We start from the raw sequence: 18,284 nt of genomic DNA, 5'->3' as shown, positions 1-18,284 counted from the left end.
ATAAAACAAAGTTAGGAACAGGATCTGCTTCATCATCTAAAAAAAATGGATTTTGGCAGATCGCGTATCATTTTTAAGCTCCGTAGATAATGAGCGAAGGTAAATAGTTATTTTAAAAAGATGTTTTACTTAAATATACAACAATAATAGTTAGTCAATATTTTTAGTTCTACATCTAACATTGATACGCCACAAGATGAAAATGTAAGTGTTGGTACTGCCTATAGTGACTTGATAGAGATAGTGTGGCCATGTATGAGAATAATTTTGATTGGCTTAAAGACTTTGCCGCCATTAGTTTCCTATGATAACAAAACTTAATATAAATTCTAAATATAATATAAGCAGCCGCGGCTAGCTGGTAAAAAATAAAATTATTTTTGTTGAAATATTAATAAATAATATCGGATTTACCATGTTTACTATTAATCGTTACTATGTTGCTTGTTATTTGGTTAATCTCATAAGTATTTACAAAAGAACTAATAGTATTCGTTATTCGTTGCCGTGTTTTTATGTACAAATTATTTTTACTGTTTTGCATTTATTCATCATGCCTTGTTGTGTAGCCATCGGTTGTTCAAACTCGGACAAAAAAGGATATTTGATGAAACATTTTCCCAGAGATCCTATTAGGAAAAAGCTTTGGGTGGCCAAAATAAAAAAGGAAAAATGGACACCATCACAACACTCTTGTATATGTGAGGTAAGTTCTAACATTAAAAACTCATCAAATCTATTATTATATGGGTAGTTATAATTATTTTACTACCTGCTTATAGCAAACAAATTATACACTTAAATATTTAAATTACTTTATAGATGATAATTTATTTATTCGAATATAGAATATGATAGGTATAATAATATTTTTAATCTCATAAATATATAGGTAGGTACTCTTTTAATGAAATATAAAGTTTTTTGCTTATTCTACTTAACTAAATTCTCAAAACACTTTAATCATTCAATTTATAAACCTATAATTATACTATGAAGTTAGTCCAGACTTGGGTAAAATACTTTTTAAAAGTATTTCGTATAGGTATTTAAAAAAAGGTATTTGGAGTACTATTCAAGTCTGGAAGTCACTGCCTACCTACATTATATTTCTCTAATTTTCCTATTGTAATGTATAAAATATAATTTACAAAATGGTTTAGTTTTCTACAGTCTACAATAGGTATTAAAATATACCTACTTAAAAGTTAAAATAGTCATTATAATTTATTTTTTATTTTTTACAGTATACCTATCAAAAATGATTATGTAGATTAAATTTATTAGTATAGTATTGCTATGTACCTATTTATAATAACATATGTATTTTGTAGGTGCATTTTGAAGAAAATATATGGGAGAAGATTAGGGAAGATGGAAGTCGCCGTTTAAAGTGTAATGCTCTTCCAACATTGTTTTCATTTACAAAAGTTATAAAAAAAAGAAAGCCCCCTTTGGATACATCTAATGTTCCTTTAACAGAAATAAATAATTTGTGTGCCAATGAAATTTCAACTGATTCAAAAACCCTTTTAAATAATAATTCTCACATATAAAATGAAGAGAGCCAATTTGATTGCAATCAAAATAACATAGAAAAATATAACAAGGCATGTTCAAAATTATGGGTCAATGCAAATAAATAATACAACAAAAAAGTTAAAAGCAGCTGAAATGATCATACAAAAGCAGCAAAGTAGATTGTCTTCAATTTTTAATAATGATCAAATGAAAGCCTTATCTAGAAAATCTACAATATTTATGAAATGGACTAATGAAACTGTTAAAAAGGCCCTAAAGCTTAAATTTGCATGTGGAAATAATGGTTATAATGAAATATTGTTACAGAATATACCTTTACCCTCCCTACGTACATTACGAAGAAGACTTCAAAATTTAAAATTTGATAGTGGTATATTGGATGAAGTATATGATTTTTTAAAGATAAAAGTTGAATCCTTCAAATGTGAATATGAGAGAGAATGTGTATTAATAATGGATGAGATGGCAATTACACCAGCATCACTCTATGACACTTCACTGAATAAATATATTGGTATATCACTTTACCAGACCACGAAGGAGTTGCCACAAATGTTATGGTTTTCATGTTGGGTGGCATTACTTCTAAATGGAAACAAACTGTTGGCTATTATTTTACTGGAAAATCTGTTAACGGTATAGTATATGATAGTATTATTAAAGATATAATAGCTAAGAGTGAGGAAATTGGTTTAAAAATAGTTTCAATAGTTTCGGATATGGGAAGTTCTAACCAAGCATTATGGAGAAAATTGAATATTCAAGCTAAACAGCATTCTGAAGTTTGCAATTTCATACCACATCCATATGATTTTACTCGAAAAATTTACATTGTTCCAGATCCAGTGTATCTTTTTAAAAACATGAAGAATATGTTGATGACTAACAAGGTTTTAACTATATCTGATGATATAAAAAAAAATATAACTTGCCCAATCAAGAGATTAATGCTCAACATATACTAGATGTAGTTAACTATCAAAAAAATTTAAAATTCCAATTGGCTCCAAAACTCACCGAACAAGACTTATTTCCGAATCATTTTCAAAAAATGAAAGTGTCTAAATCTACTAATGTTATAAGCCATGATGTCTCTAGTGCATTAAGGTTTTTAGCTGAAGAACTTCATAAACCAGAATACTTGACTACTGCTTGGTACATTGAAATTATTGACAAATGGTTTAACTTGATGACATCAAAAAATCCAGTAATGGCACTAAGCAAATTGAAGCCATTAGTTTACAAAGAGGCAATTTCATTTTTAAATGAATTCATTGATATTATGAGAAAACTAAAAGTTGGAGGTAAATTATAATTTAATTATAATAGTATAATTTTTATTCATAAATCATGGAAATAAACTTAAATTATAGTTTACTGCATTTTTTTTATTTATTTTAGCAAAGACACTATGGAAACCTTCTCAAAGTGGATCAATTCTTGCTACTACATCTATACTACAGATTCAAGATATTTTTTTAAATGACAGAGGCTTCAAGTTTCTTTTAACATCACGATTCACTCAAGATTGTTTAGAAAATCTCTTTTGTGTTTCAAGATCAAAAAATGTTGTACCAAATGCATTGCAGGTAAAAAATAATTAAAAACTTATTACTGTTTCACAGTACTTAAAAGATGTGTCCAATAGAAACTGTGATGAAGATGATAGGGAATTGTTGTCTGGATTTTTGGATGTCATACAAAAACCTAAAGTACGCAATAATGTGTCTGAAGTAAAAATTACTGATAATTTAGCTGCTGAGCCACATGTTCTTTTACTAAATAATGGTGAATTAAATTCTCTGTATAATATTTGTGGCTATATAACACATAGTATTAAAAAAAAGTCTAAATTATGTAAAAATTGTTTAAATTTTGTTGGATCTAATTCAAGTACTGATTATGAGTTTACAAAATTATCTAAGTTAAAACGCTTTAAAAAAGGTTGTTTATTTTTTTGTAATAAAAATACATTTGATTTCTTTTTAAAAATGGAAGGTTCTTTCCAGAAGTTTTTTCCTCATATTAAAGACCGAAATTGTGATATTAAGAAGTTTTTAATACAGCAAATTAATAAAATTCAATTTTATATTCCGGAATGTCATAATCTTAGAAAGTTTATCATAAATAGATTTGTAATTTTCAGACTAAAAATTTCAGGTAAAAAAAATTCAAAGCTCCTTAACAAATATAGTAGCAAGTCAATTGATGCACATGGAAACAAGTGATTTATTACATATTCTTCTTATTATTATATAAATATAATTTCCATTTATAATGTTTTATTGTTCAAATATAAGTATTAACTTAATGATTTTTAATGTATTTTATTCATTCATAGGTACCTATCCAATTTTATATTAAAATATGAATTCATGTTTGTAAAATATTTAATTTTAAGTATGCAGTTTTCATTTAAATTTATAAATGGTATCAGCTTTACAATTTAAATGTCTTATTAGTAATTACTTATCTTGTTAATAATAAATGATAAAAAAAGTTATTAGTTATTACAGTATTACTAAATTTAGTTGGCATTTAAAATTGTTTATTATTGGTACAATATTATAATGTTCTTAGTTCTACTTGATAACTTTGATACCAAATGTAGTGTGAGGTATATATAATAAATAAATGTTAAATCTAAAACTAATTACGTTTATTAGGTATTTAAACAATAATTTGATTATTACCAAAAAAAAATTGAGAAATACTCAACAAGATTGTTTAATGTTATGAAAAAAATATATTATTTATACACAGTAGCATTATTAATTACAATTTTACTTTCTAGTACCTGTGCATTGTAATAATGATTACATAAAGTCTCAATCTTGTCATAAAATATAAATAATCTATCATTTATTCTGAATTATTTGAATATTTTTCATTTAATGTGTTACTGTTTTGTCCTGGGTTAACTCATAACATTTATATAAGTTCTCATTTCAAATTGTAATGTATGATTATTGTATTACTGTTGTAGTCGACTCCTTTAATGAGTAAACTGAGTAAAGTGTTTCTTATTCTTACAGCCCTGTAAAAAAAAAATAGGAAACTAATGGTGGTTATCAGTATAGCTTATCAGTATGGCCACACTTTCTCTATCAAGTCACTATAGTACTGACGATTTGATTGATGTTGACGATTCCAATAAAGACCAAGACGACAATGATGTAAACTTACCAGGGTGCTCATTTGCGGGTAATCGTGCTAGATCAAAAACTGATAAGCTGGCCGCGATATTAGCTAAAAAAATGCAAGATCGAAATGCTATTATTCAGAATATTCAACGACAAAATGAATAACTCCTAAACAAAAACGAAGAAGACGATGTTGATTTATTTTTTAAAAGCATAGCTAAAACCGTGAAAAAGTTACCAACAAAAGGCATTAATGAAGCTAAAATAAAAACACTTATGTTTATAAATGAACTTCAAGAAAAATATGCTAACCCTCCTCAAATTGCTACGCCTGGTTATTTTCCTATTCAAAACTTCCAACAAAACCAACAACATTACTAAGGAGTTTCTAACCCACAAGACATATCGCCAATTTCATATTCTGACTCAGACCGTTCTCAAACATCATCGTCTGCCATTTCATATTCTACAATGATCAACCCACAATCCACCGTACCACCGCACTTGACATTCTCGCCTACAAACGACTTCGAAAGTACATCTTCACCGGCATACTACAATAATTAGTATACAATATACATAACTGTTATTAAGTATTACATAATCATAAAATAAAATAATTAATAAAAATTTAAAATTTTTGTTTTTCTTATAGTATTTAATGAACATAATATTAAGACATTGTTTTATTATAACTACCTAATTACAAATATTAGTTAAGAAAAATTATAAGTAAGTATAAAATGTATGTAAATTAAGTCTTCCAAGATACTGATCCTTCATTATTGAAAAATGTTTTAAATCGTTCTCTCACCTCGAATCCGTTTGCATTTAAAAATCCACCTCCTCTACGTGTGGGTAACATGCTGTTGGAAGGTAAGTCTTGGTCATGGTCATATTCGTAGTATGGGCGTTTGTTATTTTCCAAATAACCATCCCTTAACATGTTATGTAATGTACAAGCTACCCATATCAAGTCGTCACAAGTCGAGGTTTCGAGATTAATGGGTTGATAAAAAACACGAAAAATTTGGCTTAGCAAACCAAACGCGTTTTCGGTCACACGTCTAGCTCGACTAAGTCTATAATTGAATACCGTTTTTGTAGAATCATTTCTGCTTGATTTTCTCGAGTAGGGTTTCATTATATTCGTATGTAGACGAAAAGCTTCATCCCCGACGATTACATGAGGGACAATTATATCTGAATCAGGAAGAGAACATTCTTCTGGAAAACTAAATGAACCATTTAAAATCTGTTGCCCCATAATGGATTTGAGAAAAATACCACTGTCTCCTTCTTTTCCATACGAGCCTATATCCACTACTACAAATTTACAGTTGGCATCAACCATTGCCAATAAAACGACGGAAAAAAAATCTTTATAATTATAAAATAATGACCCTGAATTATCTGGACACCGAACTCTAATATGTTTGCTATCAATGGCCAAAATGCAATTGGGAAAGTTCCACTTGTAACAGAATTCATTTGCTTTCTTTTTGAAGTCAATTTCACTTGGATCTGGTAAAAATATCGGTTGTAAACTTTTTTTCAAAATTTTTAATGTTTCCTTTACAATTCTGCTGATATATGTATGACATATTCGAAAACTAAACGATAATGAGCGAAATGATTCACCGGTAGCCATGTACCTATTAAAAAAAAAAAAAAAACATAATTATATTAAAGTTTATTATGCGTTTAAGATAACAAATTAAATGAGAATGAGAATGTAAACAAGTGGAATTACTAAGAAAGTCGTATGAAGGTACTTTAGTCCTTATGTCCAGTGGCGCCGAACACGGGGTATAGGTCGGGCGATCGCCCGACCAAAATTTTGGGGTGGTGGTGGTCAAATTAGTGCTTGTAAATAATAATAATATTATACTATACTTCTTAAAGATATATTATTGTTTAACAACACATAATTAATTAATTCCGTTAGCCATTTTAGAATATAATAACTATTAACTAATAAGCAATAAGAAATAAGAATTACCAATTATATGCAGTAAGACCTGTGTAATGTGTACAGCGTAAATAACAATATAATATCGTGATAAATGTACCTATATAATAATTAATATTATATGGGTATGGGTACTACGAACTATTGTCAATTCTAATAATTCTATATTTCTATTAATGGTATTAATATTATAGCTATATTAATAGCTTATCATTAATAATATATAGTTGGCCCGTGGACGTTGATGTTAATAATATCATGTAACTATGTAGGTACGGGAAAAATAAAAAAAAAGTCTATTTATAAATTATATTTAGTATGGATGTACGGGTTCGTACGGTGAATAGGTTTTATCAACATTTCATAAGCTACAATATAAGTATTGTCTATGCCTAGTGTCCAGTGTGCCCTTTATTTTATAACTTATAACCGCAATTGGCGTAATAATTGTTGTACTCTTCAGTCTTCTTAGTTCATAGTTGTTGGAAAGAAATTGTCGGACGATTTTAAATATTGAACATTTGTTACCTATTTTATTTATCTCTGGTGTTATTATCTTTTAATGATTCAAAACAAGATTCTTTTGTGGATTGTCAATTTTTATTGGGAAATCTGTGATTTGATTTGAATATTAATTACTTAATAGTTTTGGTTTAGACTTCAGAGTTCAATAGCTAATTCAAATATGTCTAGTGAAGGTGAAAAATGTAATTTTTGTAATCGTTTAAGAAATAATTTGAACAAAGTAAATTGGAATCGCCATTTAGCTAAGTGTGAACTTTTATTTTCGACAAAAATAACTAAACCAAACAAAAAATCTAAAAATGATCGATGTGGCGATATTAAATCATTTTTTTCATATAAAAGACCGAAAACAGAAAATCCTGATTCTGATAAAGAGATTCATATACCATCAGTCAGTGAGATTTTATCAACTGACACTCCTACTGCAGGTAATTATTATAAAAATTATTTATCTACTTATAATTTTAAAATATATTGGCATTTTACCAAATTAAAATAAACAATTTACAATTTATTAGAAAAAATACAAAAAGCTATAATTAAAAATACATGTTTTTAATTATAATTTTGTGTTGTACATTTCATGTGTTAAAAAGAAATTTTTATTCATTGTTTTACAACTAAATTTACTATATAAATTCTTTAAATCCATTAAACATAGAAAAATTGTCTGCTGTTTATGAAGACCCTACAAGTTCAAAGGGAAATACTGAATCTACATGTATCAACTACCATCAAACATCATCGGTCAGTGACATTTTACCAACTGACACTCCTACTGCTGGTAATTATAAAAATATTATTTATATCTACTTATAATTTTAAAATGTATTGGCATTTTACCAAATTAAAATTATAAATTTTAATTTTTTGTTGTACATTCGATGTGTTAAAAAGTAAATTTTTAATCATTATTTCTAACTAAATTTACTATATAAATTCTTTAAATCCATTAAACACAGAAAAATTGTCTGCTATTACAAGTTCAAAGGAAAATGTTGAATATACACATATTGAGTATTTAGAGGCTACAAGTATAGAAAAGGAAAAACTATTGTGTTTGGAAAATTGTGAATCTACTGAATTACATCTTTTGGAGGTAAGCAATTGCATTTTTGATTAAAAACAATATTGTAATTTGACTAGTAAAAAAAAAAAAAAAAAAATAGATATTGATAACTATTTTTATTATTTATATTAATAGGTAGTATTGTAGTAAGTATTAAGTAGATTGTTTAAGATTACTGATTAGTATAAGATTTGTTAGAAATTTTTTTTCAACCTTGAATTTTGATTACATATCCTAAAATATCTAAGAATTTGAACGATTTTTAAACCAACATTTTAGAATTGTAGCTACCACAATATTGTAACAACTATCAATGGTGGGAAATAATTAATAGTTATTTATTAATTAAAATAATTAAATAATTTAAATAAAAATGAATTTTTTATTAATTTGTAGTACTCATTAACTTAAGTTTTAGGTATATTAAATTCATAATTATATAATAATTGTGATGTTTTACTTTGGAAAATATTAACTATAAACTATTAAATTCAAAATTAAGTAATTTTTTTTGTGTAGTTATTTGTTATGTTAACATAATAATTATAAGGTATAAATAAATTTGTTATAGGAGAATACTTCTGAAGATTTTTTTGAATTATCAGCAGCCTCAACCTGGAAAAATGATCCCTTCCTGTTAATAAAAATTAAGCATTTTACACCAGAAATTATAAGTATGATTGTGGAATGGGGACCATGTCAGCCAACTTGTGATGTTCTACCAAATAAAGAATTTTTAAAAGACAAAGATGGACGGCATTTTCATGCAGAATGGTACTACAGAACTCATACAGATGGAACTAAAACAAGAAGAAACTGGTTAACTTATTCACCATCGCTAAATAAGATATTTTGTTTAGACTGTATTTTATTAGGAAGAAAAACCGTTAAAGCTTGGGTAAAAGATGGATTTTCTCACTGGAAGAATATGGGCATTGCAATAATTAACCATGAAACAACTAATGCTCATATTGAAGCTTCATTAAAAATGAAATTAAGGGAATCTGTTATACCCTTAATTCCATCCTTGGAAGTAAACCGAAAATCAAGTATAGCTCTTAATAGGGAAATTGTGAAACAACTATTAGATGTTACAGTCTTTTTGGGACGCCGTTGTTTGCCTTTTAGAGGGCATAGAGAACGCTGGACTGATCAACTCAAAGGTAATTTTAAAGACTTGGTACTTCTGTTATCTGAACATTCACCGGCACTTGCGTCTCATGTTTCAACTCTCAAATTAAAAGGACGTAAAGATACATCTTTTATTTCCTGGGATCGGCAAAATCTTTTAATTGAGTCTGTTTCAGAATACATATCACAAATTATTCAATCTGATATTAAATCATCAAGAATATTCAGTGTTTCACTTGATTCTACCTTTGATATATCCCGTAAGGAACAGGTTTCTTTTATCATAAGGTATGTTAATGAAACTAATGGTACAGTTATGGAAAGATTATTAGCATTAAGAGAATCTCCGTGCACTACCGGAGTTCATCTTTCTGAGTTATTTCAAAATGTTTTTAATTATCATAATCTTGATTGGAAATCAAATTTAGTGGGTCAGTCATATGACGGGGCTGCAAACATGAGTGGACAGTACAATGGGCTTCAAGCTAAAATACTGGAACAAAATCCTCAAGCCCTATTTATTTGGTGTTCTGCTCATAGGTTAAACCTAATAGCTAGTCAGGCAGTAGGATCTTGTTCAAACGCAGTGGATCTATTGGGAAATTTAGAAAAAATATTTACTTTTATCACTGGAAGTAAAGTACGATCAGCTTTTTTTAGAGAAAAACAATTAGAACTATATCCAAAACAACAAATAAGATCAGTGAAACGTGTAAACACTACTCGTTGGATGTCACATGCATATGCCTTAAATACCGTACTTGATGTTTACGATGCAGTTTATCAAACGATAGAAGAAGTAAGAAATAAAGACGGAGGATCTGATTTCAAACTTGGTGCTGATTGTAATGGACTGCTTACCTACTTGACTTCTTATAGGTTTTTAATGACAGCTCTTAGTTTTAAAAAAATATTTGAAATACTTGAACCATTAACCCGTACATTACAAGCTCGTGACATAGATATTTTAGCAGCTATGCATTTAGTTAATAGTGCTAAAGAGTCCATAGTGACACTGAGAACTGAAGAAACATTTGAAAATATTTTGATATTAGCTAAAGAATTTGATGATAAATATGAGAATGAGGAATTTGAGCCATTGCAGACAACAAGACAACGTAAAGTTAGAAAAATGGCTGGGGAATTATGTAGTGATGAAGTTGAACAAAATCCTATTCAAAAGTTTAAGGTAGATACTTATTTTGTAGCATTAGATATTATTAAAACACAAATTAGTCAAAGATTTACTGATAAAACTATTGAAGTAATGAAAGATTTTGCTTTATTATCAACCAAACGTATAAAAGAATTAAAAAAAAACCCTAAAAGCATTCCTATAGATGCATTTAAGGCTGTTTGTTTGGTATATCATACATTATTAAAGTTAGAAGATGTCCGTAGGGAGTATGAACAGTTTATAAATTGTGATTTAATTGTTAATGAAACTTTACCATTTTATTTGCATCCTAATTTAAATGATTACAATTCAAGTTTGAGTTCTAACGATTCAAACAGTGACAATACTACATCTGAACAATTAAAAAGGTGGCAAAATTCATCAAGCTTAATGTGTGTTTTTCAAGATTTCTGTAAAGCTGGTCTAAAATCTATTTTCCCAAGTTTATTTATGCTTATAAAAATTGGAGTGACTATTCCAGTATCAAGCTGTTCCCCAGAGAGATCTTTTTCCAAATTAAAATTAATAAAAACTCGTTTAAGAAGCACAATGGGGGAAGATAGATTGGAAGATCTGATGCGTATCACCTGTGAAGCTGATATACAGTTAGATTCAGAAACAATAATAGACAACTTTGCTACAAAATCTACAGTTTTAAATAAAAAATTAAAATACTAAAATAATCTAATTATTTTTTTTTAATTTGTTTTTTGTGAATATTTTACTCTTTACTGTGATTATCATTAAAATAATTAAAAATTATTAATTTAAAAGTTAAAATTATTTTTTTTTTTTATCTATTTTATTATATTATAATTTATAACTACTACTACTAATATTTTATTTGTGAAATTCTATTATTAATTATTAGTAACTTATAATTTATATTATTACGGTATTAAAACTGTTTCAAGTTATGTGTACCTATATTATTAATTTTTATAATATATTTAAATAATTTTTAAAGAGATATATAAAAATGTGTGTTGTTGTATATAGAGGAATATTATTAAGGGGGGTATGGGGGGGGGGGGCAGAGCCCCCCATTAATTTCTAAAAAAATTTTTTTTTGGTACGTGGTGGGTGTATTGCCTATAATGGAAAGTTTGCCCGACTATTTTAATACTGCCTCGGCGCCACTGCTTATGTCTTAAAGTTTTATTACAAGAAATATTATGTATACATTATAGTTACCTCAATGTCAGTGACAGTTTTTTTGCAGCTGTAATCGGGGTTTTCACTCTGTTGCTGGGTGGTTTAGTTAGTTCAAACTCAACTAAGGATAATGAATAATCGAACTGTTGACGATTGACCCGAAAAAACTTGCGAAATTTTGTTTCATTATTTAATAAATATCTTTCGATTAAAATTTTAAAATAACCTTCAGTTGGACGACTTTGATATAAAATGTCGGCTTTTTTTTTTCTTTTTGGTTTTAAGTAGGAAAACAATTTGTCTTCCTCTTCTTCCTCCTCCAATAAAAGCTGCAGGATTTTATTATTATTAATGATGTACGTATCGACCATATTGAATACTATACCACACAGAATAAATAGGTCTGTACTATACGAGCACTAAAACCACACTAATTTTGATGAGCCGCAGCGGCCAGTCGCCGGTGAAGAACAACAGGCAGACATCGGCAGCTGATCACCCAAGAGTCGCAGCAGTAGCCGCTGCGGCTAGCCGCGCCTTGGACACCGTACCTTAATAATTTATAAATATTATTACATCGCACAACACAACAACATCAAGACAATGTGGTGATAAGTGACATTTCGACATTTTGTCGACTGCTGCTGACGGCTGGTGTTCTAATTTATTATTTTTAAATGTACTATTAATTGTATTTTATTTTTTGGATAATACTTTGTTCACTTGGTTATTGTACGCCAGAATCATTTTTTTTTTTTTTTTTGAGGCTTTTTGATATTCAGTATTTGGTAAGTAATTATTTACTAGTATATTAATTTAATAATTAATATTAATTAATAAGTTTGTACTTGTACAGTAGTGTAACAGAACGGCTGTAGAATTTTATATAGGTATTATATAATTTTTTTGTTAAAATATTATTAGCATGAAATCATAAATGTATAATATATTAATATATATGATGTTAAATTGTTAAAGTAAGAGTCCGATCATTAGATAAACCTAGGTCAAATAGTTAATAATGCTTTACTGTTTATACTCAGTAAATATGCTGAAATTCTTGATTTTATTCGGGCTTTTATTAAACACGTTGTGTACATATTCCTAAGATATAGAAATTGAGTTAGAAGAAACTGATCAATACACGACACATAACATTAAAACGATAAGCTGCGTAAAAATTATAATTTTATATTATTAAAAAAACTACTGACAGTTATTTAAATTCTTTATACTATTTATACTATACATTAAATATTGTATAAAAAATTTAAAAACAGAATTATTACTTATTTGTACATAAAAATTAGTACCTACTGTTAATGTATTAGTTACTATAATAACTAGTAATTGGTATATCGACGATATGAATAGATATTGATTATTATTTATTACGAACATTTGTAAATTTCTTATTTTTTTTTGAAAAATGTTTAATAAAATGGAAATTTAGGATTTTAAAGCTTAAAAAATTTAACTTTTTTGCATCTCCTGAAACGTATAGAAAAAATACGGTTAAAAACGTTATATTGTGATTTGGATAATTTAATTTATTATTAATTCTTAAATGATAAATACAGTAAAATTAATAAAAATCCTTATTTAATAAGGGTCTTCTTCATAAACCCTATCTTCGTCATTTTCAATATTATTATTATCTACATTTTGAAACGTAATATTCTAATTTATTTATCTTTATATTTATTTAAATGTATTAATTATTGTTATGAAACATGTATACAACTAAGAGAGAAACAAACAATGACTGCATTGTGGTCGTCGTAAATATTCGCGGGAACATACTTATTATTAATACAAGCAAAACATTTATAAATAGACATATAAAATAGACAAGTCATTTTAAAGACAATTAAGTATAAAAATCAATAAAAGATTTTGATGAATTCTGAGAAGATGATGATGATGAAGAAGAATATTTATAATCAAGTGGATTGTTATCTGGGAATCTATTTAGAGATGAGCACTCTAGAGATGAATCTGTTAGGTTAGATAATCTATGATTATCTTCAATGCTGGTTGGCAAAGTTATATGCTGATATTCATTTAGAAAATTTGAATTTTCACATTCAATATCTAATATTTCAGTTGTAGATGTTGATACCTCTGCCTTGATTTCAGTAGTTTGTTGAAGTTTTCGATGTTTTTTCAATCGATGATATGCACTACTCATTTTTGATTGGTTGTAAAAACTGGTCGTTCACAAACCGAATAACATAAACATTAGAATAGTTGAAATATAAAAATACCAGTTTTTAATGTATTTATGATTTTTGAACACATAATATATACTTTTTTTTAAAAATCACAGAAATAAATTTTATATTTAAATGATTTATAGTTACTTATAAAAATGTATTAAAGTTATGGTATACCTACAATTTAAAATAAAACAGTAATGAAATACCTACTTAATTAAAAAAATCTAAATAATTAAGTTAATGATCATAAAAAATTATTTTTTTAGGTTTAAAAGTTCAATTAACTTAACTTTAGCTTATTAACGTTTTAATTTCCATCCTGAGTAAAAGTATAAAATGTATCACTTACAACTATACAAAATAGGTACAATTTTATCTTTGACACTGTCCAACTCTGGGTGCAACTAATAAGTGTAATACTTAAATATTCTTATTTATAAATACTTGTTGGTTATAAGTATAATATATCAATTTTTTTTTTTTTTTTGATAGGTATTTGAATAAAATCAGAACTTGGGTATCTTTAAGCTCAGATTTTCATTTATTTGTATATTGTTCATCCATTCCTATTTTAAGTTAATCTAATATTAATCAACCATTAACTATTAATCTAAAAATATTCCATGTATTAGGTGTATACCTAATATACGTATTTATAACTATGTTCTAGGGAGAAATGACTGGACAACATCATATAAAAGTATACCAGGAAAAAACCCAATAAAGGGGGTGGGGCAGGTTTCAAATCTAACTTTTTTTAAATTAGTCTTCAAGTACCTACTGCATATTAATTGTTGATGTATTTACAAAACTTAAAATTTTAACTTTAATACCTTGGTATTTTTTATTTTGGTATCAAAATGTGTAGAGAATTCAACAAAATATCTAAGCACATTTTTTATAAAATTAAATAATAAACAATTTTCACAACTTTTTATTTAATATAGATATAATAGAATGCTGGTCTGTTACTTCCTTCCCTCCGTTATATTACTTACTTATAAAGATACATACTTCAATAATATAGATATATTCGACGGTATATTAAATATTTATAAGTTATCTTGACACTTTATGTTTAAGTTGTGTATTTATTATCTAAATTAATTCAATTATAAAAAACTATAGATACTACCTACCTATACTATATCTAGGTACCTACATTTACATTAACAAGCTGTACTAATGTTTAATTAAAACTAACAAAATTAATATACAAGTAAGCTTTGGTTAAAATAGAGAGGAGACCAACCACAATAATTATTAATTTAAACAACTGTGCATAGTCACAAACTCACATAAATATATTTTTAAATTTTAGTAATTATAAGAGAGTAATAATGATAAATAAATGAAAATTTAGTATACTGGACCGACACTATTTAGTATTTACAATTAATACAAATCGATTATATTGAATTAACAATACAAAATTGAATACATATTTGTTTATATTATTATGAAACCTATTATTTTTACTTTGTTCTATTAGTTCTGATTTATGTACAGTGAGTTTTAATATGAAGTTACAATTTATAATATCCATAACAATAATGAGCAAAATATTAACTTAAAAAATAGGTAGGTAATTACCGAAAATGTACCTGTACAACTTTACTGTTGAACTTCAATGATGTACGTCAACACGTGCGTCGTAGATAGATTTAAATTCACACTTTTACAGAGATACAGTAGAATTTTCAAAACAATAGCAAACTTAAAAAAAAAAATGATAATTTTACAAGCGTAGTCTGTACGTATGTGTGTAATGTGTATCGTCAATCGTCATTAACGTGTAAGTCGTGAGTGTGCGAGTGTGAGACCGCCGCGCCGTGATCGAACGATAATACATTGACAGTGCGGCGTACGGCGGTGGCATAGAGTGGTTGTATAGTTTTCCCCAAAACTATAGGCTGATTTACAACAACAGATTTCTATATTTATAACAGATAACATAATAACATACTAAACAATTTAATATTAGTGCATATTAGCACGTGTTCAACGTTGACTGTGGCACAAGTTGAACGTTGAACCGGGTGACCGTCCGGTGCGGCACATTTGACTATCACATTTGTGACTATCCAAGAAAAACGACATACTTCGAATAATTTATAATAGGTAGTTTAATAATGTAAAATGTTATAATCAAACCTTTATAATAAAATAGTAATATAATATAATAAATTGGTTATCTTCCTTTATTCCGAAAATCGACTGTTAATAATAGAAAAATACCCGGAATCCTAGACAACGACAGAACTAAACAATTTATACCTATCAATATTAAATTAATAATTTTAAATAAAACAATTAATGAAGTACAAATCACTTTTAGGTATTAACCTGGTTCATTATTGTTATAATTTTAATACTATACGAGTATACGACACACCTTTGATACACTGACACAAAGACTATGCAAAACATAAAACACTGTTTTAAAAACAATTAATTAAAAGCACAAAGTACCTGGGGTAGGTCGCATATAAAACTATAAAAATAGGTATTAAACCCTAGAACAAGCCTTAAGTTAACTAAGAACAGTGATTGGTTTTTGCTGGCATATCGATTGGGGCCCGTGATATGCGATAATGTAATATATAAATATCACAGTGTTATATTCTAATAAATGTATAAAGTAGATTTCCAATTATAGGCGTATTTAGAAAATGTGAAACCAAATGCAAGTAACCAAATTAAGTATAAATGTCACTATTATTAAATGATAAGAAGATGATGACATAGCAATTATTGACTAAATTAATATGAGTAGTATCTAATGTCATCCAATTATAACAAAACAATGCAGTCCTAATTAACAAATTAAAATAAATACTACAATAATTAAAAGATGAAGAAATAGCGATTGACCAAATTAAAATAAATACCAAGATCATTATATTATAAGAAAACAATTATACAATAATCAAATTTAAAACTAAATACCAATCATACAATTACGCAATAAACACGTCGGTCACATAAGCGACCTGACCTGACTAGATGACCTGATGTAGTGGGGAGAAAGTGTATAAAAACCACAACACCCACACAGCATCTTTGTAGTAGTAGTGCATCCTAGCAGTCTAGTAAAAAGGTGGCAGTGTACAAAAGGTAGTAATGCAATGTAAAATAACGTAGTGTGTGTAAGAGGTAGTGTAAAAGATCTAATGTAAAACCTCATCAATATAATATGCAAGTGACTAGTGTGAAACCTCACCACCGCAACTGCCGGCCGACCGTTGGAGTACGATAACCGAAAAGTACCTAATTTATTTTAGTGTTTATCTGGTTTCAAAACAAGATGGACAAAAAACGTAAAGGTGGTGCACAAAAACAAATTACTAATTTCAGAAGCATCAAAATGCAAAAATTTAGTTTACAGCGACAACGGGATTACTTAGCTTCATGTATTGAGCCCCTCCAACTCAAATATCGTCGTATATTTACTTCAGAAACTTCCAGAAGGCAAAACTGTGGATTTTATTTGCTTTTTGAAGGAAATCGAATTCGGGTATGTAAAACCTACATGATTAACACTTTTGGAATAACGGAAAGAACGATTCGCAGTGTCATTCAATCAAGAACTTCTAGTTCAGGCATAACTGTAGAAGACAAACGTGGAAAACATGGCAATCATTCGAGAGCTGACCTAGATATAATAAATTCCGTAAAAGAACACATCAACTCCATTCCTAGAGTCGAAAGTCACTATCAAAGAGCCAACACAACAAGAGAATTCGTTGATGGCGGGTTGTGTATTGCTGAAATGCATAGACACTATGCAAAAGAGCGAGTCGATAATGGAAAAACTGCAGCGAGTTACGATTGCTATGCTCGTATATTTAATACGGAATTTAACATTGGATTTTTCTCTCCCAAAAAAGATCAGTGTGATTTTTGTGAAGGGTTCGACAATGCCACGGCAGAAGAAAAAGCAAAGTTGGAAAACGACTATCAACTACACCAAGATGAAAAAAACTTGAGCCGAACGGAGAAGGTTAATGATAATGAAAAGGCTAAAGAAATGGGATCTAACATTGTCTTAGCTACCTTTGATTTACAAGCAGTTATGCCAGTACCTACTGGGCAGAGTTCTGCTTTTTTCTATAAATCAAGATTGAATTGTTTTAATTTTACAGTAAGTAAATAGTTACTTTAACTCTTAAAAACTATTTTTATGACTGCTTAATTTTTATTGTAGGTATCAGAAATAATCAAGGATCATACCATCTGTTATTTCTGGCATGAAGGAGTAGGACAAAGAGGTGCTATTGAAATAGGTTCATGTCTTCTAATGTTCATCGAAGAAATTGCGAATTCTCGTCCTGGAAGTGACATCATATTT

The 18,284-nt window shown here is 28.0% G+C and overlaps 2 protein-coding genes across 2 annotated transcripts; both read left to right on the top strand.

The window, feature by feature from the left end:
* Window positions 1-481: 481 nt before the first annotated feature.
* LOC126553270 (THAP domain-containing protein 2-like) lies at window positions 482-1,556 on the top strand. Its single transcript, XM_050208416.1, has 2 exons — window positions 482-706; window positions 1,335-1,556. The coding sequence occupies exons 1-2, from the start codon at window positions 554-556 to the stop codon at window positions 1,554-1,556; spliced, it is 375 nt and encodes a 124-aa protein (XP_050064373.1). The 5' UTR covers window positions 482-553.
* A 534-nt stretch (window positions 1,557-2,090) lies between these two features.
* Window positions 2,091-3,440, top strand: LOC126553267 (uncharacterized). Its single transcript, XM_050208413.1, has 3 exons — window positions 2,091-2,178; window positions 2,254-2,846; window positions 2,944-3,440. The coding sequence occupies exons 2-3, from the start codon at window positions 2,594-2,596 to the stop codon at window positions 3,144-3,146; spliced, it is 456 nt and encodes a 151-aa protein (XP_050064370.1). The 5' UTR covers window positions 2,091-2,178; window positions 2,254-2,593; the 3' UTR covers window positions 3,147-3,440.
* The last annotated feature ends 14,844 nt before the right edge of the window (window positions 3,441-18,284 follow it).

The sequence above is a fragment of the Aphis gossypii genome, unplaced genomic scaffold (assembly GCF_020184175.1).
Source record: "Aphis gossypii isolate Hap1 unplaced genomic scaffold, ASM2018417v2 Contig00113, whole genome shotgun sequence".
Lineage (NCBI taxonomy): Eukaryota > Metazoa > Arthropoda > Insecta > Hemiptera > Aphididae > Aphis > Aphis gossypii.
This window is presented reverse-complemented; position numbering and strand designations above follow the sequence as displayed.

Excerpts from the sequence above, each read along its gene's own strand:
- LOC126553270 (XM_050208416.1), top strand. The coding sequence starts at position 554 with ATGCCTTGTTGTGTAGCCATCGGTTGTTCAAACTCGGACAAAAAAGGA. Across the intron at positions 707-1,334 it reads AACACTCTTGTATATGTGAG|GTGCATTTTGAAGAAAATAT; the intron begins GTAAGTTCTAAC and ends TGTATTTTGTAG.
- LOC126553267 (XM_050208413.1), top strand. The coding sequence starts at position 2,594 with ATGAAAGTGTCTAAATCTACTAATGTTATAAGCCATGATGTCTCTAGT. Across the intron at positions 2,847-2,943 it reads GAGAAAACTAAAAGTTGGAG|CAAAGACACTATGGAAACCT; the intron begins GTAAATTATAAT and ends TATTTATTTTAG.